The sequence below is a fragment of the Oncorhynchus kisutch genome, linkage group LG7 (genome assembly GCF_002021735.2).
Source record: "Oncorhynchus kisutch isolate 150728-3 linkage group LG7, Okis_V2, whole genome shotgun sequence".
Lineage (NCBI taxonomy): Eukaryota > Metazoa > Chordata > Actinopteri > Salmoniformes > Salmonidae > Oncorhynchus > Oncorhynchus kisutch.
The window spans coordinates 32,549,569-32,575,364 of NC_034180.2; the positions used below are offsets into that span (position 1 = coordinate 32,549,569).

General features: G+C 44.0%; 1 protein-coding gene across 2 annotated transcripts; it reads right to left on the reverse strand.

Annotated features, from left to right (window-relative positions):
* Positions 1-701: 701 nt before the first annotated feature.
* Positions 702-25,535, reverse strand: LOC109893936 (solute carrier family 35 member F4). Of its 2 annotated transcripts, none has more exons than XM_020487136.2 (7): positions 25,192-25,535; positions 5,596-5,896; positions 4,826-5,045; positions 4,568-4,693; positions 4,265-4,457; positions 4,098-4,187; positions 702-3,174 (listed from the first exon to the last, which is right to left on the reverse strand). In XM_020487136.2, the coding sequence occupies exons 1-7, from the start codon at positions 25,415-25,417 to the stop codon at positions 2,933-2,935; spliced, it is 1,398 nt and encodes a 465-aa protein (XP_020342725.1). In that variant the 5' UTR covers positions 25,418-25,535; the 3' UTR covers positions 702-2,932. The 2 variants fall into 2 exon arrangements, with proteins under 2 accessions (XP_020342725.1, XP_031684827.1); XM_031828967.1 differs by lacking the exon at positions 25,192-25,535 and adding an exon at positions 11,654-12,105.
* Between the last annotated feature and the right edge of the window lie 261 nt (positions 25,536-25,796).

Consider the following 25,796-nt stretch of genomic DNA (forward strand, 5'->3'; position numbering starts at 1 on the left):
ACAGTTTTATATCTTTATGTTTGAAGCCTGAAATGTGGCAAAAGGTCGCAAAGTTCAAGGGGGCCGAATACTTTCACAAGGCACTGTATCTATGAAAGTGAGCAGGGGGAGCAGAGAGAGGAAAGATGGAGAGCATACAGGAGAGCCTGTCACACAGAGCATGCAGGAGAGTCTGTCATCTCCTCACAATTCATTAAATACATTATTACTAAGAATGGATGAATCCCACTCTCCATATCGCTGGAAATGTTTGAAACTAAGAAGAATCAGGGCAGAAGACAAGGTAGTGACCTTACTGGTTGTGACAGATGGTATTAAGTGTGGTTCACAGCCTTCTAAAGCTCATAATAAAAAGTACTGGTATAGTTGATCTGAAGAAGGCAATATATTCTCAGGCCTTTGTGAGCAGATCTACTGATCAGTTAGTTAAACATATAAACATGAACCTGCTGTCTGTGTGCCGCATGCAGAAAAGATGTGATAGGAGGATCTGAAGGCCCTGCCTGTATCGAGAGAGAGACTTCAGAAGCTCTGCCAGGAGCCCCTGTCCAATGTGAACCTGATCGACTTCTCTGGCAATTGATATCTGAAATATCAATTTATAGCCATCTCAATCATTTTCATGTTTTGAACATACCATGTGTTAATGAGTTTATAAGACAATCTGATCTGATAGCAAGACAAGCAATAACAAGAAGCTATTGGTCTTTTTATAATATTTTATTAAAAAAGAAAAAGAGCCTGTACATTAAGCGGATACAGTGCCCTCAGAAAGCATTCATACCCCTTGACTTGTTCCACATTTTGTTGTGTTTCAGCCTGAATTCAAAATGGATTAAATATATGTTTTCTCTCACCCATCTACACACAATACCCCATAATGACAAAGTGAAAACCTATTTTTTTTTATGTTTGAAAATGTATTGAAAATGAAATAGGGAAATATTTTATTTACAGAAGTATTTACAGCCCTGAGGCAATACTTTGTATAAGCACATTTGGAAGCGATTACAGCTGTGAGTCTTTCTGGGTAAGTCTCTAAGAGCATTCCACACCCATTATTCTTTTCAAAATTCTTCAAGTTCTGTCAAATTGGTTATTGATCATTGCTTGACAACCATTTTCATGTCTTGTCATAGATTTCCAAGTAGATTTGAGTGAAAACTGTAACTCGACCACTCAGGAACTGTCTTCTTGGTAATCAAGTGCAGTGTAGATTTGGCCTTGTGTTTAGGTCATTGTCCTGCTGAAAGGTGAATTCATCTACCAGTGTCTGGTGAAAAGCAGACTGATCCAGGTTTTCCTCTAGGATTCTCCTGTGCTTAGCTCAATTCCATTTATTTTTTATCCTGGAAAACTCCCCAGTCCTTAACGATTGCAAGCATACCCATAACATGATGCAGCCACCACTTGAAAATATGGAGCGTGGTACTCAGTTGTGTGTTGGATTTGCCCCAAACATAACACTTTGTATTCATGACAAAAAGTGAATTGCTTTGACACATGCTTTTGCAGTATTACTTTAGTGCCCCATTGCAAACAGGATGCATGTTTTGGAATATTTGTATTATTTTAACTCTGTCAATTAGATTAGTATTGTGGAGTAACTAAAACGATGTTGATCCTTCCTCAGTTTTCTCCTATCACGGCCATTAAACTTTGTAACGGTTTTAAAGTCACTATTGGCCTCATGATGAAATCCCTAAGCTGTTTCCTTCCTCTCAGGCAACTGAGTTAGGAAGGACATCTGTATCTTTATAGTGGCTGGGTGTATTGATACACCATCCAAAGTCTAATGAATAACTCATTATCAAAGGGATATTCACCCATTTACCTTCTTTTCGAGCAATTGGAAAGCCTCCCTGGTCTTTGTGGTTGAATCTGTGTTTGAAATTCAGTGCTCGACAGAGGGAACTTACAGATAATTGTATGTGTGAGGTACAGAGATTAGGTAGTCTTTTAAAAAATCATGTTAAACACTATTATTGCACAAAGAGTGAGACCATGCAACTTATTTTGTGACTTGTTGAAGCACATTTTTACTCCTGAACTTATTTAGGCTTGCCATAACAAAGGGGTTGAATACTTATTGACTCAATACATTTCAGCTTTTCATTTTCAATTCATTTGTCAATAAAAAAAAAATTAAAACATAATTCCACTTTGACATAATGGAGTATTGTGTGTAGGCCAGTGACAAAAACATCTAAATGTAATTATATTCAGGGTGTAACACAAAATGTGTTTCTAAAGGAACTGTATTTCCCAACCCATTCCTGTACATAATACTATATAAGAAGTCAAATGTAAATACTATACTGATACACCTCTGAGTAAATTCAATAAATACATATAAGATTGAGCCAAACTGGCCCATTCAATATTTATATTCACAGAATACAGTCCGTGTAGCAGGTTCAAGGTTGAGCTTACGTGGTCTAGGCTAGTGTTTCCCAACTCCGGTCCTTCAGTGCCCCCAACAGCACATATTTTTGTTGTAGCCTCGGATAAAAACAACTGATTCAATTTGGCAAGTGCTAGATGATTAGATGTGCTTGTCCGGGGCCACAACAAAAATATGTACTGTGGGGGTATTGGAGGACCAAAGTTGAGAAACACTGGTCTAGGGGCATGTGACGGGCAAGACTGGGCGTGGCAAGGAATTCAAGAAAGTAAATAACACTTTCCAACTTTCTGCTCACCAAACTCAGCAGTAAATGTTCTATTTTCACTCCCCAGTAGTTCCTGGGGAAAGTGACAGAACTGTGATAGTTTCTGTCAGTCCTAGTTACACATCCTGTTCTCCTGATTTTGGACTTCCTGGTCTGTAAGTCAGCACCAGAGTCATCTCACCACGCTTCCCAGATGGGACATGTAGAAACGTGTGAGGATGGGGGTTGGTGATGGGAAGGGGCAGTGGAGGATCATGGGATCATGCCATAGGGATTGAGACTGTGCCATTGGCTCGGCTGCGGCTGCGCGTGTGGATGCTGGACTCGGTCAGCTCCTCGCCATGCTCCTCAGACTTCTTGTCTGCGAAGGCGGCGAGGAAGCGCAGAGTGACGGAGTCCCACTCCTCAGGAAGCAGCAGCAGCAGGAAGCCCAGGCAGATGATGCAGGTGGCAGCCAGACGCACCACACTGAAGATAACCTCATGTTTCAACACATCTACCGCTACGGATGGGAGGGAGAGGAAGGGAGAGAGGGAGGAAAGGAGGGGAAGGAGGTAGGGGGGACAGAGAGAGAGATGTTTTGATTAATTAAGTAGAAGTGAGGTATAAGAAGAGAGAGCGAGAGGAAGATGTTCTGATTAATTACATAAAGTAACAGAAACCACAGGACACAGGTGGGGGGACAAACTGAACTGCAGGGGGAGATAAAAGTAGCTAACAATGTGGCTTACAATCAGCACAAGATTGCAAACGTTTCCTCTCTGCTCTATTGGCCTACAGTCTTAGAAAAAAATGTGCTATCTAGAACCAAAAAGGGTTCTTCAGCTGTCCCTGTAGGATCAGTTGTAGATATAACTATTTTGGGTTCCATGTAGAACCCTTTCCACAGAGGGTTCTAAATGGAACCCAAAAGAGTTCTACCTGAAACCAAAAAGGGTTCTACCTGGAACAAAAAAGGGTTCTCCTATGGGGACCTTTTTTCTAAGAGTGTAGACCCCTGCCCCGCATAGCTGTCGTAACCCACTGACCTTCATACAGGCCTCTGTGGTTGAGGAAAATAACTAGTCTGCAGGCATTTATTGTTGCCTTAGAAACCTAATCCACCTTAGTGAGGGATAGTTGCTGCGTCTGTGTGAAGGCACATTGATGATTGGGTTTCCGAGGTGAGAGAGTCAGACTTGCTGTGTAATCTGTTTGCTGTGGGGGCCTAAAGTGCTGACCTCTGGATACAATACCTCTGCATGCACTAGAATAAATAGGCCTAAACACAGATTTCAGAGATGATACAGACATTGAACATTTGCACATTATAAAGATGAAGAAAAGAGCCAGTCTGTTTATTAACAAAAGTCAATGTCAGTTTAAACTTTACTTCACCCACACACGGATGCACGTACACACGCACACACACACACAGACACATACCTGCATTGCCGGGCACACTGAGCAGTGTCCCTATAGAGATGAGGATGGGGTAGGTAAGCACCACACCAACATTAACCAGGATATTGAACACTGGAAGAGAAATGATAATGTTAACCAAAATATCTTTCCTGTACGCGTGTGTGTGTCCCATAGTTGTGTCCACTCACCCAGCCAGAGCCCAGCCAGGCCACACAGGTATCCCCAGGGCAGTGAGGACAGAGAGCCCCAGTGCTCCACTTTGGTGAAGTAGAGGATGAGGGGGATGAAGGAGATGAAGATGAGATTGAAGACACCCATGGTGGAGAGGAAGTGAGCCACCTCACCCAGGCTGGCACTGCCCAGGAACATCTTAAACAGAACCTGCAGCAGAGGAAACAATATCCAGGTATGTTATACTGATGGCACTTTTTGTAAAACTAATTGAGAATACTAAGTATTTCAGTAAACAGACACATGCTTATTAAACAAACCTTGTAGAGAGCCGATGTGGAGGCAGAGCCCACAGCCAAGGCCACACCTATGATGGAGTCCCCATGGAAACCATCTGCGTATGCCATCATGACAATGCCTGTGATGGCCATTATGGCTGCCACAATCTGCAGGTAGGGATGAGGGAAGTAAACCAATCAACCTTAATACTTGTGCCTACTGTCCCACTCCCCTGTATGATTTGTTAGATAGCTGTGTGACCAAGCCCAAGGAAGTAATAGTAGTGGTAGAGTACTGACCCGTACACCCATGAAGCGGTCCTTCAGGACGATCCATGACAGCAGGAAGACGAAGGCCTTGTGGCAGCAGTAGAGGGCTGAGACGTCAGTGGCGGTCAGCTTCCTCAGGGCCAGCAGGTACAGGTAGTTAGTCAGGGTCCACAGGATGGAGAAGGGGGCTGTCCTCTTCAGGAACAGCTTGAGTGTCATCCCATCTTCCCCGAAAAGCCTGCTGCATTCTCTGACGAATAGAATTACAGAAAGGAAATGAGGGATAAAGGAATGGGAGAGGCTATTTACTTCTCAAAATGGTTGTTTTTGGTAAGAGCACTTATCAAAGGGATTAGTTCTAGGTCTATTCCCATGAGGAAATGTAAGAGTCGGAATCCAAAAACTTTGGATGGAAGTCAAAACTGTTCGGGTAAATTTGATAATTTTTGTTTGTTTTTCCGGCTGAGAGGCAACGCTTCATTGAAATATGCAGACATCACCATTACTACAATGGCCATTTCTCCTGGTTGCGGTCAATGTTCCTATTCACACGCCTGAGTGCCAATGGTAATTAGAGGAGGGATGTGTCATATAAACAGCGTCTCACTGAGCACTGGAGGAGATTAAAGCCACTGAATACTGAACAAACAGCATCGTACAAATCTGATAACTACTGTAGCTCCGGTAAACACTTCCGGGTGTCACCACTGATTCAATACACTCCATATAGTCTATGGAGCATATGGCTTCTCAAAGAGAAATACATGTATTATCCCTTCCCCGCTGCCATAACAAATCACCTGAATTTCTGTATAGGCGTTTGCTTGTCCCGGGTGGTGACCACATGGCCTCCGTAGTAGAGAGGGAAGAGGAGGATGTTCCAGTTGGTGCTGAACCAGGAGACGAAGAAGGGGCAGGAGAAGGACTTGAAGGTGAGCTGGACCAGCTGAGTGGTGCCCACCCAGGAGGAAGACACACATAGGACCAATAGGAGGCCCCCCAGCACCTTCAGCACTGTGTTAGCACACGTCTGGTACGATGTCCCCTCTCCACTGGCCTCGCTGCCTGGGGTGTCTGCACGAGACTCAGAACCCTCCTCTCCTGTGGGGGGAAAGCACATGCTGTTGAACTATGTAGGGAATAGGGTTACACCTATGGGCGTAGGTGTGTCTGAAGAGTAAACACTTCAGCACCACGGACAGTGGAACTGGCTTCAGCACCAACAACAGTTGTATGGCTTTAGAACCATGGACAGTTTGTGGTTGTTGATGACAGTACACAACTAGTACATGTGTACCACTTGAGTAGCCATTGGCATGAGAGATTAATGACATGCAATTGTGTAATTCAGCTGTGGCTGACCCTCTTTCCATCAACAGACAATCAATTTGAATGTTCAGTTTTCACAAGAAAACACTTAGCACTTCAGAATACAGGTGATGTGGGATAGTTTTCACAAATACATTTAAAGTGGATTGTTCCATTGTTCTCAATGGGTTCCATGCTCCATTCTTTGACACTATCCTGGCTGCCTCGCTGAGGTAAGTAAGCAAGAATTGATCATTCATCCTTAGTGAGCAGTAAATCCCCCAGATTGAATAACCTTAGCATAGTGGTTGCTGGTTGCCGATGTCAGAAATAGCACCATGAAGTCATGTGGATACAGTCCTAACATAGTCATGTAGTCATATGCGTACAGAAACCTGATGCCCCAAAACAACTATCTACAATATGTATGTGTCAGCCCAATCACGTGACATCCATCCACCTCTCTAAAGAAACTACAGGATTACAAGAGGTCTGACTATTGAGGAATGAGACTTTTCAAAAACACCTTTACAGCACTGAGCAAGATCTTCCACTAGGACTTTCCCTTGTGGACATAGCAGGGCAACTACGGCAGACTGCTGACATCTTTACAACCGCAAGAAAACATTGTTAAAAGGTTAGCAGACTGGCCTTTTTGTTTTTGCTTGCGACTGTAAAGAGAATAGATTAGCAAAGCTCTGAGTGTGCATTTATGTGTTCAGTGGCTTCAGTGCAGACTGAGTGGTTTTTGGACTGGTGCAGTGTGCGCAGGGAGACTGGGAGCAAGGAGAACCCTAAAACTAACTGTGAGCACACACATCACACCCACTACAACAGACAACCAGGAATTGAGAACAGAAATGTAAGGAATTATATTGAATGCCTTAATGGATTGTGGGACTGAATGCCTTATGGGTCATTGCTTACTTGCTGTAGTGTGTGTGTGTGTGTCACTGAGATGATGTGAGGGTGTTTCCGGAGAGAGCTAGGATCTGTTATATAACCCTCCAGAGCATGATCAATTTACACCAGGGCAGGAATAAAATATGACATGTGCTGGGTGTTTGCTGCTCGCTTTCAGCTTGCTGGTTCAGCACTACGGGCTCAGCCCAGCCATTTCCACCATGGCTATAGACATTACATTACAATAGAGCAGGAACCAGCAGCCTCTCTCGCTCTCTGAGGAGGAGCATTATCAGTGCTCAAAGCAATATGAGTACAATCAGTGCCTCAAAGTTATCCAATAAACCCCCTAACGTGCACCACTAGGTATCGACCCCCTGCTCCCAGAGAGAAAACAAACTGTTGGTTCAGAGCAGTCCCCCCCCCCCAAAAAAAAATTCTAATCAAAACTATAAAAGTGGCACTAAGATTCATACCTTGACTCTTCCCCTTAGGTTCTCTAAAACAGAAAGCAGAGTGTAATGGAATATGTATGAGATGGAACTCTTTCAAATCCATTTGATTGAAAGAGAACAAGGGTAACATTAATTGCTGGCTTAAAATGTCATAGATGCTTAAGAGTGTGTGTGCTGGGTTCTGTAAAACTTGAACGCCTTAGAAGTAAGAAAAAAGACTTCAGCAGCACATCCAGAATGATAATATCCTTGATACCCAAGACACTTCATGCTCTCTGACCCAAACTTATAATAATGCTGCTATTCAGTACCCACGCTAAGGTGTTGGCAGAAACTTCATGATGACAAACCTAACAGTAACAGCATTGAAAAGCATTCATACACCTACAGTTCCTACATAATATTAGGTGAGCATTGCATCTCTCCGAAAAGTGCCTTTCCATAGGAAGGAAAAGAGAATGCTGGCCAAACACACATTATGAAGACAGACAGTGCATGAGAATCAGTTCCACACATTATTTTTTATTTATTTTTATTTCACCTTTATTTAACGAGGTAGGCCAGTTGAGAACAAGTTCTCATTTGCAACTGCGACCTGGCCAAGATAAAGCATAGCAGTGTGAACAGACAACACAGAGTTACACATGGAGTAAACAATTAACAAGTCAATAACACAGTAGAAAAAAAGGGAGAGTCTATATACATTGTGTGCAAAAGGCATGAGGAGGTAGGCGAATAATTACAATTTTGCAGATTAACACTGGAGTGATAAATGATCAGATGGTCATGTACAGGTAGAGATATTGGTGTGCAAAAGAGCAGAAAAGTAAATAAATAAAACAGTATGGGGATGAGGTAGGTAAAAATGGGTGGACTATTTACCAATAGACTATGTACAGCTGCAGCGATCGGTTAGCTGCTCAGATAGCTGATGTTTGAAGTTGGTGAGGGAGATAAAAGTCTCCAACTTCAGCGATTTTTGCAATTCGTTCCAGTCACAGGCAGCAGAGTACTGGAACGAAAGGCGGCCAAATGAGGTGTTGGCTTTAGGGATGATCAGTGAGATACACCTGCTGGAGCGCGTGCTACGAATGGGTGTTGCCATCGTGACCAGTGAACTGAGAGAAGGCGGAGCTTTACCTAGCATGGACTTGTAGATGACCTGGAGCCAGTAGGTCTGGCGACGAATATGTAGCGAGGGCCAGCCGACTAGAGCATACAAGTCGCAGTGGTGGGTGGTATAAGGTGCTTTAGTGACAAAACGGATGGCACTGTGATAGACTGCATCCAGTTTGCTGAGTAGAGTGTTGGAAGCCATTTTGTAAATTACATCGCCGAAGTCGAGGATCGGTAGGATAGTCAGTTTTACTAGGGTAAGCTTGGCGGCGTGAGTGAAGGAGGCTTTGTTGCGGAATAGAAAGCCGACTCTTGATTTGATTTTCGATTGGAGATGTTTGATATGAGTCTGGAAGGAGAGTTTGCAGTCTAGCCAGACACCTAGGTACTTATAGATGTCCACATATTCAAGGTCGGAACCATCCAGGGTGGTGATGCTAGTCGGGCATGCGGGTACAGGCAGCGATCGGTTGAAAAGCATGCATTTGGTTTATGAAGACAGACAGTGCATGAGAATCAGTTCCACACATTATGAAGACAGACAGTGCATGATAATCAGTTCCACACATTATGAAGACAGACAGTGCATGATAATCAGTTCCACACAATATGAAGACAGACAGTGCATGATAATCAGTTCCACACAATATGAAGACAGACAGTGCATGATAATCAGTTCCACACAATATGAAGACAGACAGTGCATGATAATCAGTTCCACACATTATGAAGACAGACAGTGCATGATAATCAGTTCCACACAATATGAAGACAGACAGTGCATGATAATCAGTTCCACACATTATGAAGACAGACAGTGCATGATAATCAGTTCCACACAATATGAAGACAGACAGTGCATGATAATCAGTTCCACACAATATGAAGACAGACAGTGCATGATAATCAGTTCCACACATTATGAAGACAGACAGTGCATGATAATCAGTTCCACACATTATGAAGACAGACAGTGCATGATAATCAGTTCCACACATTATAAAGACAGACAGTGCATGATAATCAGTTCCACACAATATGAAGACAGACAGTGCATGATAATCAGTTCCACACATTATGAAGACAGACAGTGCATGATAATCAGTTCCACACATTATGAAGACAGACAGTGAATGATAATCAGTTCCAGTCTATGTTGTTTGACTTATTTATTCAAAAGGATTTTGATAGGGAAACTGTATCTCTGTCACACTGAGGTTACTGGGACAGACAGACAGACCTTAAGTGGAGAAAGGGAGACAATCAAGAATTGCATGGTTTAAAAGCAGAAATAACATCATAGGATGTAGATATTGTACGTTAAGCTGCATTGTCTTGTCCTCTTCCCATTGACCATTCAAAGACCATGCCCATACTGAGAGGACATAATTCACTGTACAGTACTGTAGTGGGTGCTGGGTGCAGAGAGTGACACATTGTAGGCTTGTTAGCATCCTGTTTCCCCAGGCAAAAGCACCACGCTCTGATCCATTGCCAGGATGTGGATATTAAAACAAAACTATCATTCCACATTCCACCTCATTAATACTGAATTATTCGCTACATTTGAGCTCCTGTAACAAACTGCAATATTTCCTGCTGATGGTGCTATAAAACGTTGGACTACAATACAGTATGGCACAGCAAATAATAGCATAACAAAAACTAAGGTATCTCACACACTGTAGTTCGGACATCTGAGAGCATCATATGGCTGAGGTCTTGCAAAGGACAGGAATATCTCTAAGCACTGCTGCTTAGTAGGCCTTTACCTAGTAGCTACCTATATACAGATAGTTACCTGTACTGTATTAAGCCCCAAGCTATGATTTGAGTTGACTCATAAGAAAACGTGACGCAGTGCCCCTGCGTGGACCTCACATTCCAATCCATGACAGAGGAAGGGTGGTGGAGACAGTGATGGATAAACCAGTGCTGAATATAATAAATGACTAGTAGTTCACATTAATGTTCCTACATGGCCTGCAGGGGTATACAGAGGTCAGGCAATGCATCTAGTCCATACCAGGTGAGAATAAAATACATGGTTTAATTGAGGATTAATATTAAGTGTATATTTAGTTCATCTCTGCAAAATAGATAGAAAGACAATGGATATGGACCTTAAAGCCTTAGAGACGGGACGGTGTATGGCTGTGGAGAGAACTGTACCACTTAAAGGACTTGGTACCCATGTCCCTCTCAAAACTAATCACATGCAAGACAAGTAAGTAAGACGGAACAGATGTGAGAACAGCCAAACCATCAGCCTGTTTGCGCATGGAAACATCAGCAGTAAGGCACAAAGTACAACTTGAACACAACTAAACATATGCTGTGATCTAAGATTCCCTGTTGATAAATTCTGTATCCCCTCTCAAAGAACGGTGAAGAGCAAAGGCATAAATGTTTCTCATAGTTATGTAATATAGTCATTCAAGTGAAAGTATTTCAATAATCATAACAGTTGATTTGTAATATAAGCATTAATCTGATTGTGTATAAACTTGAATAATCACAAGATAATGAAGAACATTTTAGTCTACTTGATAACTATATTTCCATGCCCTTGTGACATTTCATAGACTTAATGAGGAGCCCAGTATACACTATTCTGTAGAGGGCACATAATGTGCTCTTTACATAATCATAGAAAGCCCAGAGCATAAAATTATACTAAGACTGGACACATCCAAATTTGTTTTAGCTACCTTAACTATCCCCCCCCCCCTATCTCTTTCTTTCTCAACCTCATATTCTGCCCTTTGGGGTTGATTTTAATGAACAATGTAATGACCACATTACACCAAGGCCTATAAACAGACATTAATATGGGAAAACAGCAAACCTGCCATAGCTGTTTAGCCATAGGCATTAACAATGCACAAAGATATGGTAATCTCTCCACTCATATCCCTGCTCTTATAGAAGAGTTTCCAATGCTGCCCATCTTAGACACACACATACGCACACATACGCAAAACACACAAACGTACACACACGTCCCAGACATGGCACCTAGGGCCAGACTCCATCCCTAGTCCCCCGTCCCCTACCCCCAGTCTGGAGTCTTTACCTTCGGAGATGGGGCAGGTGAGGACCTGGGAGCTGTAGGAGCTGAGAGGAGCCACTCTGGCCGAGTGCTTCTTCATCCTCCACTAGAGGCAGAGCCAACAGTCCCTCCCTGGGATGTGTGTGTGTTGTCTGTCTGCCTGCCTGGACTGCTGCTACACTCAGCAGCTTCTCCTGCAATCCCTCTGCATTCCCAGACTCCTGGCTCCTCCACAGGCGGCTTGCTATAGCTCTCTATCAGTCTCTTCTATCTAAATGTCTATTGATGTTTATATCTCCTTCTTTATTTATTTCTCCCTCGTTCACAATCAGTTGAGCTAACTCCCTCACTGTCTCTTACTCAGATGCTGTCTCTCTTTCTCTCTGGACAGTGCTGGAGCTCAGTAGAAGTGCTGTGGAGTGGAGACTACTGTTGCACGGTCATGCACTGTCTCCAAGGGAGACTGAGATTCAAGTGTGTGGCACCGCGCAATCACTCCCTTCATCGCTTTCCTTTCGTTCTCCCTCCTCCTCCCTTGCATTCCCCTCCTCTTCGTTTGATCCGCAAATCAGCTGCTTTGTTTGGAAGGTAACCAAGCAGCCCCAGCTAATTATGCTGTGTTAGCTGCTGTCCCCTCGCTCTCTCTCTCTCTCCTCTGCTGGCACTTCTCCCCTACTTCACTACTCTTATATTATTTATAGTGGCCCTGTCCTGTTGTCTGTGCCATTGCAACACAAATTAATTGAACTGAGACAGGGAAGGGACTTACCTAAGTCCCACACCACCCCTAACTCCCCATTACACCTCACGACATGGAGTCCTAATGCAGTATGAGCTCACAGAGTCTGGATGAGAAAGAGAATCAAGCCTGGCTGCACATGCTCTCTCCGACACCCACACATCCAGCCCACTTCATGGTGCTCTGTCATGCCAGCAGAAAGGGGGCTGGAGAGAGCATGGACCAGACACATCAAATGTAGAGTTGACATTGGAAGTTTACATACACCTTAGGCAAATACATTTAAACTCCGTTTTTCACAATTCCTGACATTTAATCCTAGTAAAAATTCCCTGTCTTATAGGTCAGTTAGGATCATCACAATATTTTAAGAATGTGAAATGTCAGAATAATAGTAGAGAGAATGATATATTTCAGCTTTTATTTCTTTCATCACATTCCCAGTGGGTCAGAAGTTTACATACACTCAATTAGTATTTAGTAGCATTGCCTTTAAATTGTTTAACTTGGGCCAAATGTTTTGGGTAGCCTTCCACAAGCGTCCCACAATAAGTTGGGTGAATTTTGGCCCATTCCTCCTGACAGAGCTGGTGTAACTGAGTCAGGTATGTAGGCCTCCTTGCTCGCACACGCTTTTTCAGTTCTGCCCACATATTTTCAAAAGGATGGAGGTCAGGGCTTTGTGATGACCACTCCAATACCTTGACTTTGTTGTCCTTAAGCCATTTTGCCACAACTTTAGAAGTATGCTTGGGGTCATTGTCCATTTGGAAGACCCATTTGAGTCCAAGATTTACATTCCTGACTGATGTCTTGAGATGCTGCGTCAATATATCCACATAATTTTCCTTCCTCATGAAGCCATCTATTTTGTGAAGTGCACCAGCCCCTCCTGCAGCAAAGCACCCCCACAACATGATGCTGCCACACCCGCGCTTCACGGCTGGGATGGTGTTCTTCGGCTTGCAAGCCTCTCCCTTTTTCCTCCAAACATAACGATGGTCATTATGGCCAAACATTTATATTTTTGTTTCATCAGACCAGTGGACATTTCTCCAAAAGGTACGATCTTTGTCCCCATGTGCAGTTGCCAACCGTAGTCTGGCTTTTTATGGCGGTTTTGGAGCAGTGCCATATCCCTTGCTGAGCGGCCTTTCAGGTTATGTCGATATAGGAGTTTATGTTTATACTTGCGTACTATTGTTTGTAGAGATGAGCGTGCTACCTTCAGGCGATTGGAAATTGCTCCCAAGGATGAACAAGACTTGTGGAGGCCTAGAATTGTTTTTCTGAGGTCTTGGCTGATTTCTTTAGATTTTCCCATGATGTCAGCAAAAAGGCCACAGCAGAGGGGTGAGCTCAGGGCATAACCAGCTAGCACATTGTGTCCCTTGGGAACATAAGTTTTAGGTTTTTATTATGCATGCATAGATGTTCATTTTGTCTATTCAAACAGACCCCATTTCAAAAGAAACAAGCACTCATTAAGATCAGGTGTGGCCAATTAGTGGGTGCTGCCAACACACCTGAACACACTTAAAAAGATAGAGGATAGAGAGAGTTTTCCCGAAAACGGAATGTACATGTTTTCTGAACATGTACATCACATTTAACGTGACTTTAAATAGAACCATGAGGAAACCTGTAGGAAACTTGATCCTTGAAGTACTGAAATTCCCACAGAAGAAAGCTGTTTCTTAACGTTCTCTGAACTATTTGAGAACATTCCCAATGTCAAACCAGTTAGGTAATGTTCCTAGAACATTACTAAAATTGAAAGCAAATGTAACCATGTTTGAACTGTTAGGCGTAAAACAAAGAAAATAACGTTTTTTTGTCAAGTTCCTGAAATGTGTTGAAAATGCTCCAAGGCCAAGCAACTATGAAGCACCATTCTCAGAAAGTTGTGGGAAGGTTGTATGTAAAATAACCATAGGACAACCACGCTCTCACCAAACTCTAAGAAACGTTTGGTTCTCAGAACATTATGTGCTAGCTGGCCCATGGGAGTGTGGTCAAGAGTTCTCATCTCACAGTGCCCTCGCTCACGGTCATCCTGCCTCTGTCTGCGGTTTTCACAATCAAAGGTTCTAATGGGCCTCGGCATCCTGTCAGCCTATACATCAATAGCATACAACAGCATCAATGCGGTGAGACACAGAGCAGAGGTTCAGCTCCCTGTAATATAATCTTAGTATATCCCCCACCCTGCTTACTCTCACACCAGAAAAATGTATCTCAGGCAAGCCGGGCCAGGGAACATAGCCGTGGGAAGTAGGGGTGCTGAGGGAGATGCAGCACCCCTTGATAAATATATACATACATTTTTTTTTTTCTCTCACAAAAGAAGCACACTGGGCCTTTATTACTCCTGTATGATTGGACCTAAATACAACAAATTCTATCAGCACCCCCTGCAAGGGAGTGACAGCAGTATTTCACCAGAGATACGAACAACAGTACAGTGAACCTGGGCTGCAGCACTGTCCTATTGGGTAGCCCTGATTACAGTTAACAGGAAACCAGCTGTCACTGCCTTTTTGCAATCATGTGTACTCCAACCTCTCTCTGTCACTATATCGATGTCACTCAGACCCCCCCCTTCCCACTCTCCTGTCTCTCCTCTCCAATTCTCAGTCAGAATCCTGGCAAAGCTACAGAGCATGGCAGATCACAGTGCTTCACTGTTCCTCAAATTCTGAAAGTGAGTGGGGCAGGGCAAGGCAGTGGAGACTGTCTGGAGAGCTGGCTCTGGCTGCACCTTGTGCTTGTATGGTTCCCTTCCCTGAGGCAGGGGCTAGGAGGGGGGGAGGGGGCACTAAACTTAAAAATAGCCCTGCCTAACCACAGTGGAGACAGCAGCTAGACAGGGAGGGAGAAGAAAGGCAGCTAGTCAGCACATTTGCCCCAAGGATGCTAATCACTGAGAGCTTAGGGGATTGAAATAGGGCACGGATATTGACATAGAGCACGGATATTGACAGAGCATGGATAATGACATAGGGCATCGATATTGACATAGGGCACAGATAATGACATAGAGCATGGATATTGTATGGAGACCAAACTCAGGTACATCTAGATCATGAAAGGCTGAAAAGGTTATTATCCCCCTATCCCTCATTCCTAGTGCTGGGATGGGATGCCCATAAGGACTGGGACAAGCCCTCTCACTCTATGTCCCAATGACACACTTCACTGCCGACCTTCACCACACTTCACTGCCGACACTCTGCCGACCAACCATATCCCCCTAGCCTCTCATCACAACCCCAGAGACCCCTGAGCAGAGTTTACCATAGACAACACAATGCTTGTGTCGCATCTTGGACCAGGGCACAGATTCTAAAATAAACCATGCACTCGTCCATAGCAACGGTGGTGCTCCGGTGTGCTCTGGCCTGAAACACTGACGCAGTCGCCTCATTCAGGCCCTTTGTCATTCAGATTTGCCCGTGTTCCTCTGCCACCGTACAGCCCTTTGCCTTTATGCATCTCTCTGTTAATCAGTACGTCTCAGAGATGAGCAGGAACAGGAAAAAAAAGGACAGAGAGGTGAGAGAGGACAGACAGGAGAGAGAGGACAGACAGGAGAGAGAGGACAGAGAGGAGAGAGAGGACAGAGAGAGGACAGACAGGAGAGAGAGGACAGAGAGGAGAGAGAGGACAGAGAGAGGACAGACAGGAGAGAGAGGACAGAGAGGAGAGAGAGGACAGACAGGAGAGAGAGGACAGAGAGAGGACAGACAGGAGAGAGAGGACAGACAGGAGAGAGAGGACAGAGAGAGGACAGACAGGAGAGAGAGGACAGACAGGAGAGAGAGGACAGACAGGAGAGAGAGGACAGACAGGAGAGAGAGGACAGAGAGAGGACAGACAGGAGAGAGAGGACAGAGAGAGGACAGACAGGAGAGAGAGGACAGAGAGAGGACAGACAGGAAAGAGAGGACAGAGAGAGGACAGACAGGAGAGAGAGGACAGACAGGAGAGAGAGGACAGAGAGAGGACAGACAGGAGAGAGAGGACAGAGAGAGGACAGACAGGAGAGAGAGGACAGAGAGAGGACAGACAGGAGAGAGAGGACAGACAGGAGAGAGAGGACAGAGAGAGGACAGACAGGAGAGAGAGGACAGACAGGAGAGAGAGGACAGACAGGAGAGAGAGGACAGACAGGAGAGAGAGGACAGACAGGAGAGAGAGGACAGAGAGAGGACAGACAGGAGAGAGAGGACAGACAGGAGAGAGAGGACAGACAGGAGAGAGAGGACAGACAGGAGAGAGAGGACAGACAGGAGATAGAGGACAGAGAGAGGACAGACAGGAGAGAGAGGACAGACAGGAGAGAGAGGACAGACAGGAGAGAGAGGACAGACAGGAGAGAGAGGACAGACAGGACAGAGAGGACAGACAGGAGAGAGAGGACAGACAGGAGAGAGAGGACAGACAGGAGAGAGAGGACAGACAGGAGAGAGAGGACAGACAGGAGAGAGAGGACAGAGAGAGGACAGACAGGAGAGAGAGGACAGACAGAAGAGAGAGGACAGAGAGAGGACAGACAGGAGAGAGAGGACAGACAGGGGAGAGAGGACAGACAGGAGAGAGAGGACAGACAGGAGAGCGAGGACAGAGAGAGGACAGACAGGAGAGAGAGGACAGACAGGAGAGAGAGGACAGAGAGAGGACAGACAGGAGAGAGAGGACAGACAGGAGAGAGAGGACAGAGAGAGGACAGACAGGAGAGAGAGGACAGACAGGAGAGAGAGGACAGACAGGAGAGAGAGGACAGACAGGAGAGAGAGGACAGAGAGAGGACAGACAGGAGAGAGAGGACAGACAGGAGAGAGAGGACAGACAGGAGAGAGAGGACAGAGAGAGGACAGATAGGAGAGAGAGGACAGACAGGAGAGAGAGGACAGACAGGAGAGAGAGGACATACAGGAGAGAGAGGACAGAGAGGTGAGAGAGGACAGACAGGAGAGAGAGGACAGACAGGAGAGAGAGGACAGAGAGAGGACAGACAGGAGAGAGAGGACAGACAGGAGAGAGAGGACAGAGAGAGGACAGACAGGAGAGAGAGGACAGAGAGAGGACAGAGAGGTGAGAGAGGACAGACAGGAGAGAGAGGACAGACAGGAGAGAGAGGACAGAGAGAGGACAGACAGGAGAGAGAGGACAGACAGGAGAGAGAGGACAGAGAGAGGACAGACAGGAGAGAGAGGACAGACAGGAGAGAGAGGACAGACAGGAGAGAGAGGACAGACAGGAGAGAGAGGACAGAGAGAGGACAGACAGGAGAGAGAGGACAGACAGGAGAGAGAGGACAGACAGGAGAGAGAGGACAGAGAGAGGACAGAGAGGTGAGAGAGGACAGACAGGAGAGAGAGGACAGACAGGAGAGAGAGGACAGAGAGAGGACAGACAGGAGAGAGAGGACAGAGAGAGGACAGACAGGAGAGAGAGGACAGACAGGAGAGAGAGGACAGAGAGCCACTGAAATAATGTATTAGAGTAGGCAGTAGTGAAATAGTATTCTGACTAACCCATATGATTATTACGAAGGATACATTTTGCATCTATATTGTTCTTAAGCATATTGATTTATTCCAGGGCTATACAAAATGGTGTGAAGTTGTGAAGTTAAGATTGATGATTAAAACCATTGCCCATGGTTATAATCAAAGATGACTCTAGTTTTAAGAGGGAGACATCTAGTGGGCATTAGGGAGAGTGGCAGAGTAGGAGCATCAGTTGAGAACATTACCAACATTTTTGTGTATGATGTTAGCGTCTACCATGTATAAATATAACTCTGGTCATCTAGAGCAACATATGCCATACATATACCCATGTTCTGTGCATTCAGTGGTTACTCTAGGGTCACTGAGGCTGTGCAAGTCACTCTGCATGAAAACCATTGACATAGAACCATTTACCTCATTTCTACCAGCATGTTAAATGTGCAACCAGAGGGGGAAAAAAAAACTCTAGACCAGCTTTACTCCACACACAGAGACACATACAAAGCTCTCCCTCGCCCTCCATTTGGCAAATCTGATCATAATTCTATCCTCCTGATTACTGCTTACAAGCAAAAATGAAAGCAGGAAGCACCAGTGACTCAGTCTATAAAAAGTGGTCAGATGAAGCAGATGCTAAACTACAGGGTTGTTTTGCCAGCACAGACTGGAATATGTTCCGGGATTCTTCCGATGGCATTGAGGAGTACACCACATCAGTCACTGGCTTCATTAATGAGTGCATCAATGACACAGTCCCCACAGTGACAGTATGTCGCCATGCTGCTGCTCCAGTTTCAACTTCCACCTGACTGTGCTGCTGCTCCAGTTTCAACTGTTCTGCCTTATTATTATTCGACCATGCTGGTCATTTATGAACATTTGAACATCTTGGCCATGTTCTGTTATAATCTCCACCCGGCACAGCCAGAAGAGGACTGGCCACCCCACATAGCCTGGTTCCTCTCTAGGTTTCTTCCTAGGTTTTGGCCTTTCTAGGGAGTTTTTCCTAGCCACCGTGCTTCTACACCTGCATTGCTTGCTGTTTGGGGTTTTAGGCTGGGTTTCTGTACAGCACTTTGAGATATCAGCTGATGTACGAAGGGCTATATAAATACATTTGATTTGATTTGATGTACAGACCCCAACCAGAAGCCATCGATTACAGGCAACATCCACACTTAGCTAAAGGGTAGAGCTGCCACCTTCCCGGAAGCTTATAAGAAATCCCGCTATTCCCTCTGATAAACCATCAAACAGGCAAAGCGTCAATACAGGACTAAGATTGAATCGTACTATACCGGCTCCGACGCTCGTCTTATGTGGCAGGGCTTGCAAACTATGACAGACTACAAAGGGAAGCACAGCTGTGAGCTGCCCAGTGACACGAGCCTACCAGACAAGCTAAATTACTTGTATTCTCGCTTCGAGGTGGTAAGGGGCACCTCAACACAGGGGCACCTCAGGGGTGTGTGCTCAGTCACCTCCTGTTCACTCATGACTGTATGGCCAGGCATCATTAAGTTTGCTGATGACACAACAGTGGTAGGCCTGATCAATGACAACGATGAGACAGCCTATAGGGAGGGGGTCAGAGACCTGGCTGTGTGGTGTCAGGACAACATCTTCTACCTCAATGTGATCAAGAGAAAGGAGATTAGTGTGGACTACAGGAAAAGGAGGACCGAGCACGCCCCCATTCTCATCGACGGGGCTGCTGTGGAGCAGGTTGAGAGCTTCAAGTTCCTTGGTGTCTACATCACCAACAAACTAACATGGTCCAAGCACACTTTTATTTATTTATTTATTTTGCTCCTTTGCACCCCATTATTTTTATTTCTACTTTGCACATTCTTCCACTGCAAATCTACCATTCCAGTGTTTTACTTGCTATATTGTATTTACTTTGCCACCATGGCCTTTTTTTTGCCTTTACCTCCCTTATCTCACCTCATTTGCTCACATCGTATATAGACTTGTTTATACTGTGTTATTGACTGTATGTTTGTTTTACTCCATGTGTAACTCTGTGACGTTGTATGTGTCGAACTGCTTTGCTTTATCTTGGCCAGGTCGCAATTGTAAATGAGAACTTGTTCTCAACTTGCCTACCTGGTTAAATGAAGGTCAAATAAACACCAAGACAGTCGTGAAGAGGGCACAACAAAACCTATTCCCCCTCAGGACACTGAAAAGATTTGGCATGGGTCCTCAGATCCCCCAAACGTTCTACAGATGTACCATCGAGAACATTCTGACTGGTTGCATCACTGCCTGGTACGGCAACTGCTTGGCCTCCGACCGCAAGGCACTACAGAGGGTAGTGCGTACGGCCCAGTACATCACTGGGGTCAAGCTTCCTGCCATCCAGGACCTCTTTACCAGGTGGTGTCAGAGGAAGGCCCTAAAAATGGTCAAAAAGACTCCAGCCAACCCAGTCATAGACTGTTGTCTCTGCTACCGCATGGCAAGCGGTATTGGAGAGTCTAGGTCCAAAGGCTTCTAAACAGCTTCTACCGCCAAGTCATAAGACTCCAGAACATCTAATCAAATGGCTACCGAGACTATTTGCAATGCCCCCCCCCCCCCCCCTATTCTCTGTTTATCATCTATACATAGTCACTTTAACTGTACCTACATGTACATATTACCTCCATGACCTTGATTAACCAGTGGTCAGAGACCTGGTCACATTGACTCTGTACTGGTACCCCCTGTATAAGCATCGCTACTGTTATTTTACTGCTGCTTTTTCATGATTTATTACTTTTATTTCTTATTTTTTACCTATCTATTTTTTTACTTAACATGTATATTTCTTAAAACTGCATTGTTGGTTAAGGGCTTGTAAGTAAGCATTTCACTGTAAGGTGAATTCAGCGCATGTTGTATGTGTGAATTCAGTGCATGTTGTGTGATTTGACTAGATTTTTTCTATAATGGATTTCCGCATGGGGGTGATTTAAGGAGCTATCCATGTTGTCTTATACATGCTGGTAGTAATTAGGCTTAGTAGACCTCCAGTCACAGCTCCCCTTTTACCTGATATCGTTCCTTTGGAGGACAGAAGAAGACTTCATACTGAGGTTTAGATAGCCTAATAGACCACAAGAGGGCACTAGGAGACCAATGTTGTATATAAACCCTGGATCGCTATGTATTGGCCAATGAGTGGCTTTGACACCACCGGTCAGCCTATAGTTTCACTCCTCAGAAGAAGCAGTCCTCCATAGGAATTAATGTAAGGCTTTTAGTATTTCAATTAAATGGGACAAAATGACATGTATTTAAATATTTTGCCCTCAGAACAGCCTCAATTCGTTGAGAGCATGGACTCTACAAGGTGTTGAAAGCGTTCCACAGGGATTCCAATGCTTCCCACAGTTGGCTGGATGTCCTTTGGGTGGCGGACCATTCTTGATACACATGGGAAACTGTTGAGAGTTAAAAACCCAGCAGTGTTGCAGTTCTTAACACAAACCGGCGAGCCTGGCACCTACTACCATACCCCGTTCAAAGGCACTTAAATGTTTTGTCTTCCCCATTCACCCTTTGAATGGCACACATACACAATCCATTTCTCAATTGTCTCAAGGCTTAAAAATGATTCTTTAACCTGTCTCCTCCCCTTCATTTACATTGGTTGAAGTGGATTTAACAAGGGACATCAATAAGGGATCATAGCTTTCACCTGGATTCACCTGGTCAGTCTATGTCATGGAAAGAGCAGTGTTTATAATGTTTTGTACACTCAGGTGTATATAAATCCCTCTCTGTTGGAGGGACTGGCTGTACTGAACAGGTACTATGCTGCTGTTTGGAGTGAGCTAAGGAACAGGCTGGCCAGCGGTGATAAGGGCAACACACGGTAACCACCACCTCTAACAGTCAACCCATTAGTGGAGTAGAGATCTAGTCTTAACAGATGGTTGCAGGTGCACATTCAAGGTGGTAAATAACTGTGCATTTCTAACCATCAGTTGAATATTCTGTGCCATACTGTTGCTAAGGTCTCAACAACACTGAGAATGAGATCAAACTCACTTTCAAGAATATTCAGTGTATGCCGAGTTACCTTTAATTACCTACCCTAAGCACCTAGATTCTTGTGTGATGTTAATTTGCCTCTCGTGTTTGTGTGTTTGCTACTTTGGCAAACACACAGGAGTCCTTAACCTATTTTGAATAAATATTTCCCCCATTACTTTGTACAGGTTTTTACCCATTCTCAAGAGAGCTAAGGGCTAACAGTGCTCTCTATGGTGGTTCAAGAGAAAGCCCACATCCAATTAGACACTAGTTAAAAATAGCACGTGCCGAAAGAGTGAGGCTTCAGTGAGAAAGTGATTGCAGACATAGGCCTACATGAGGAATGTCTGAGTGAAATCTTAAATGATTCAATTAAAACATGAATGTGATTGTCTGTGTGTCTGGGGAGACTTTTATAGCCATAGGTATCATAGTGTGCCTTGTCATACTAGTTTTCAAGGAGAGTTCAAATTCTAATGTCAATGTTAATGTGAGCTGCCTGCCTGGCTCGGTGCTGAGTGGCGTTGCCAGGGCCTGTCATTTCACTTCCTCTCGCCTCTGCCAGTCTGCCCAGTGGTGTGCCAGCCCAGCCAGTTCCTCTGCACCACTGAACAGGACATCTCAGCACTTCACAGGCACGATACTATACACCACAAATTATAATAAATGAAACTAATGTTTGTTCAAGGGACACTGATCTGCAACTTGGCTGAGCAGGGCCTATGAGGAGTCCCCAGAATTTATCAGAGGACTGGTGCTGGGGTAAGAGACGGGGATATATATTTTGTACAATTTCAAAGCAACACTTCAACTTGAGTCAGTTTTGCCATTTCAAAGTTATTTTATCACGTAATGTGAGCAAAACATTTACATTTTTTGTCACATCACTACCTAACAAGTTATCACAAACACTGTGTGAACTTTATTCAAGACCCTCTCTGAAAATGTAGTCCATGATCCTCCTTGGAGGCATATTTGAACTCACTGCATATGGCAAAAATAGCAAAACGCCAACAGAAAATGGCAATAGAATTACCCAATGGCGTTGGCAAGATCAAACTGATGTTCTATATCTGTGCTATTTTTGCTTCAACCCAACAGCAGTCTTCTTTTAACTGATATGCAACATTTCAAGAGACATTTCATTCTAATTTCAAAATCTAAACAAAAACCAACTCACAAATAAGTGTCAGGCAATCCTCAGACATCAACTTCATAGTGCGGAAATATATATAAAACATGGGAAAATGTATTTTTTTGACTGCATTGAGCCTTTAACACTATGAAAGGAAATAATATCAATTCAGACATTCTCTTGCTCTGCTGAAAGTGATTTCCCCTTTTGCCTGGAAACCTGATTCATGATGCACTAGAACATTTCTGTATAATCACATTGTGACATCTGCTGATGTAAAAATGGCTTTATAGATACATTTGATTGAATTTGGTTGATGCACTAAAGCCTGGTGAAGACTTGTTATTCACCCAGAGTGATAATGTGTGTGACTGACTTCCATTGTGTGTGACTGACTTCCATTGTGTGTGACTGACTTCCATTGTTCTTTAGGTCTGAGTAACTTTGCAAGTAATTCATTTAGATGAGCTTTTATATAAAAGCTTGGAAATGCTACGAAGCTTGTCCGTGACAAGTCAAATTCAATTCAGTCAGGATATTTCAGTTCAGCTAGGGTATTTCTGAGTATGAATCACAACAGGCTCATGGACACTGAATCAGTGATATTTTTCTCTGATGTCTTCAACAACAGTATAAGTCTTCCTTACATTTGCCCCACATACTGTATAGTAAAATAAACGGCACAATTATAGCCTACAGGATTTCTGACCAGTATAGAATCTTACAGAATACTGGCCTTGATCTCATTAGATTTAGTTTTGTATATGAAATACATAATTTTCACTATAAACAAATCAAATCAAATTTTATTTGTCACATACACATGGTTAGCAGATGTTAATGCGAGTGTAGCGAAATGCTTGTGCTTCTAGTTCCGACAATGCAGTAATAACGAACAAGTAATCTAACAACTAACCAGTCAAATGCTCTGCTATGTTTCTTCTATACAGTACATTTTGATTTGATTTGATTTTGATTTGATAGTTATTGCTTAAATAGAGTTCCCCGTGAACCCCGTCATTTGCAGCTTCTTCTAGCACTGAGGTGGCAAGCAGCCCAATGATTATTATATCCAATGTATGCTGGAATGCATGTACAATGCACAGTGGTGGGATTTATTTTTGATCATTGTGTTTCTGTCATTTCACAGACAGTAAAATGTAAAGTCCTGCAGAATCAGAGTAATAGAAGCATGGGAGAGTTGCATGTGAGGAGGGTAATAGTCTACTGTAAAATATTGATTATTTTAATAGCTGCAAAACTATTAACATGACCAGCAACAAACAATTCAATATGCATCTAACATCTAATAGAGTGTATGTTGTCTCCTCCTCATTAGGATAGTTACATGATCATAAAAACACTACAGTTCAAATGATTTACAGTCATGGTAACAGGAACAATGGTTTGCATATATGTCATTTGCATAGATGTCATGTCACATTATGGTATTGCATCTGTCTGTCTGACTGCCTGCTTGTCTATCTGTGCCTGTCTATCTGTGCCTGTCTGTCTGTGCCTGTCTGTCTGTGCCTGTCCGTCTGGATGTCTACTGCTGTTCATTGTTTGTGTCTCAGACCAAAAGTCAATAAGGATGTGAAGAGGAACCTATTACTTCGTCTCCATAGCGGCAGCTGTTTCAGGCACATGTCACCTTAGAATGTGGTTCCATTAGGGCTCATTCCACAAACAAATTGAATTGTAGGCTATACAGCACCAATTCCTCTAGCTCTCAGGTAGAGAATATCATTTTTTTTAATTAAAAAGCCCTCTTCTGACATTACACAATAATCAGTGATTGACAGAATTGGTTGAAAAAACCCAGTAGATATCAGTCGAATAAACAATAGAAAATCACATGCCCCAACAATCACTATATTTTGTGAGTGAATATCATGTTTAAGCCTATTCCTGCAACACCGTATAAATGGTTAACATTCATTTAATATGGGAGAGCAAAGCTCCCCCTCTGTAATATGCTGGTCACATACAATATAGGCTACTACCCGTGCCATTGTCTCTACCTGGGTGACGAGGAGCAATGGTGTGAAATTGACAAAGGCCTTCAGTTTTACGCTTACGTTTAGTTGACTTCTACTTTATTAGTTGACTTATTTGACTGTTTTCTATTTTCATGACTTACTTCTGTGACTGGAGTAGCCCGGATAATAGCCGTAATAACCAGTGATCCGCAAAATTCTATCCTCAATGTCTTGCACACCGTTGGCGGTCACTTTAGAGGTGGCGTCCGTGTCCCCATAGAGAAGGTGGGTTTCACCCGCTTTGCCTGATAGGTGCGCGTTCAAAGGTTCCAGCCGAAAGCAGGGCTGGTCTCCTCCACCTTCAGCACCCTCGGTACTGATCATCATAAATCCAAACGCGCAGTCAGAAGGGAATGTTTCGTGTGTTCCGCGCTCACCATGCGAAATATAGTATCAAAGGCATCAACTAACAGCTATGGAAGGGCATTCACATTGCACCACACTGTTCGCAAGGCGCGGAGGTTATTGAATTTGGGGAGCGTGACAGACATCGTATACCAGGGGGCGTGTCACTATCGCATCTAAATTCAGTTTTAGTAGTCTCGGGCATAATTACTAATGGACCTAAACCTTAAACATGGGGCCTATGCACTTGTGGAGATCTGAGAGGGTATGACAGGTGCAATCAGGGGTGTCATGCACCTATTATTTTAGAGGGGGCACGAAGTACATGAGGATGGAGGGGAAACAGCTTTTTCCTGCAATC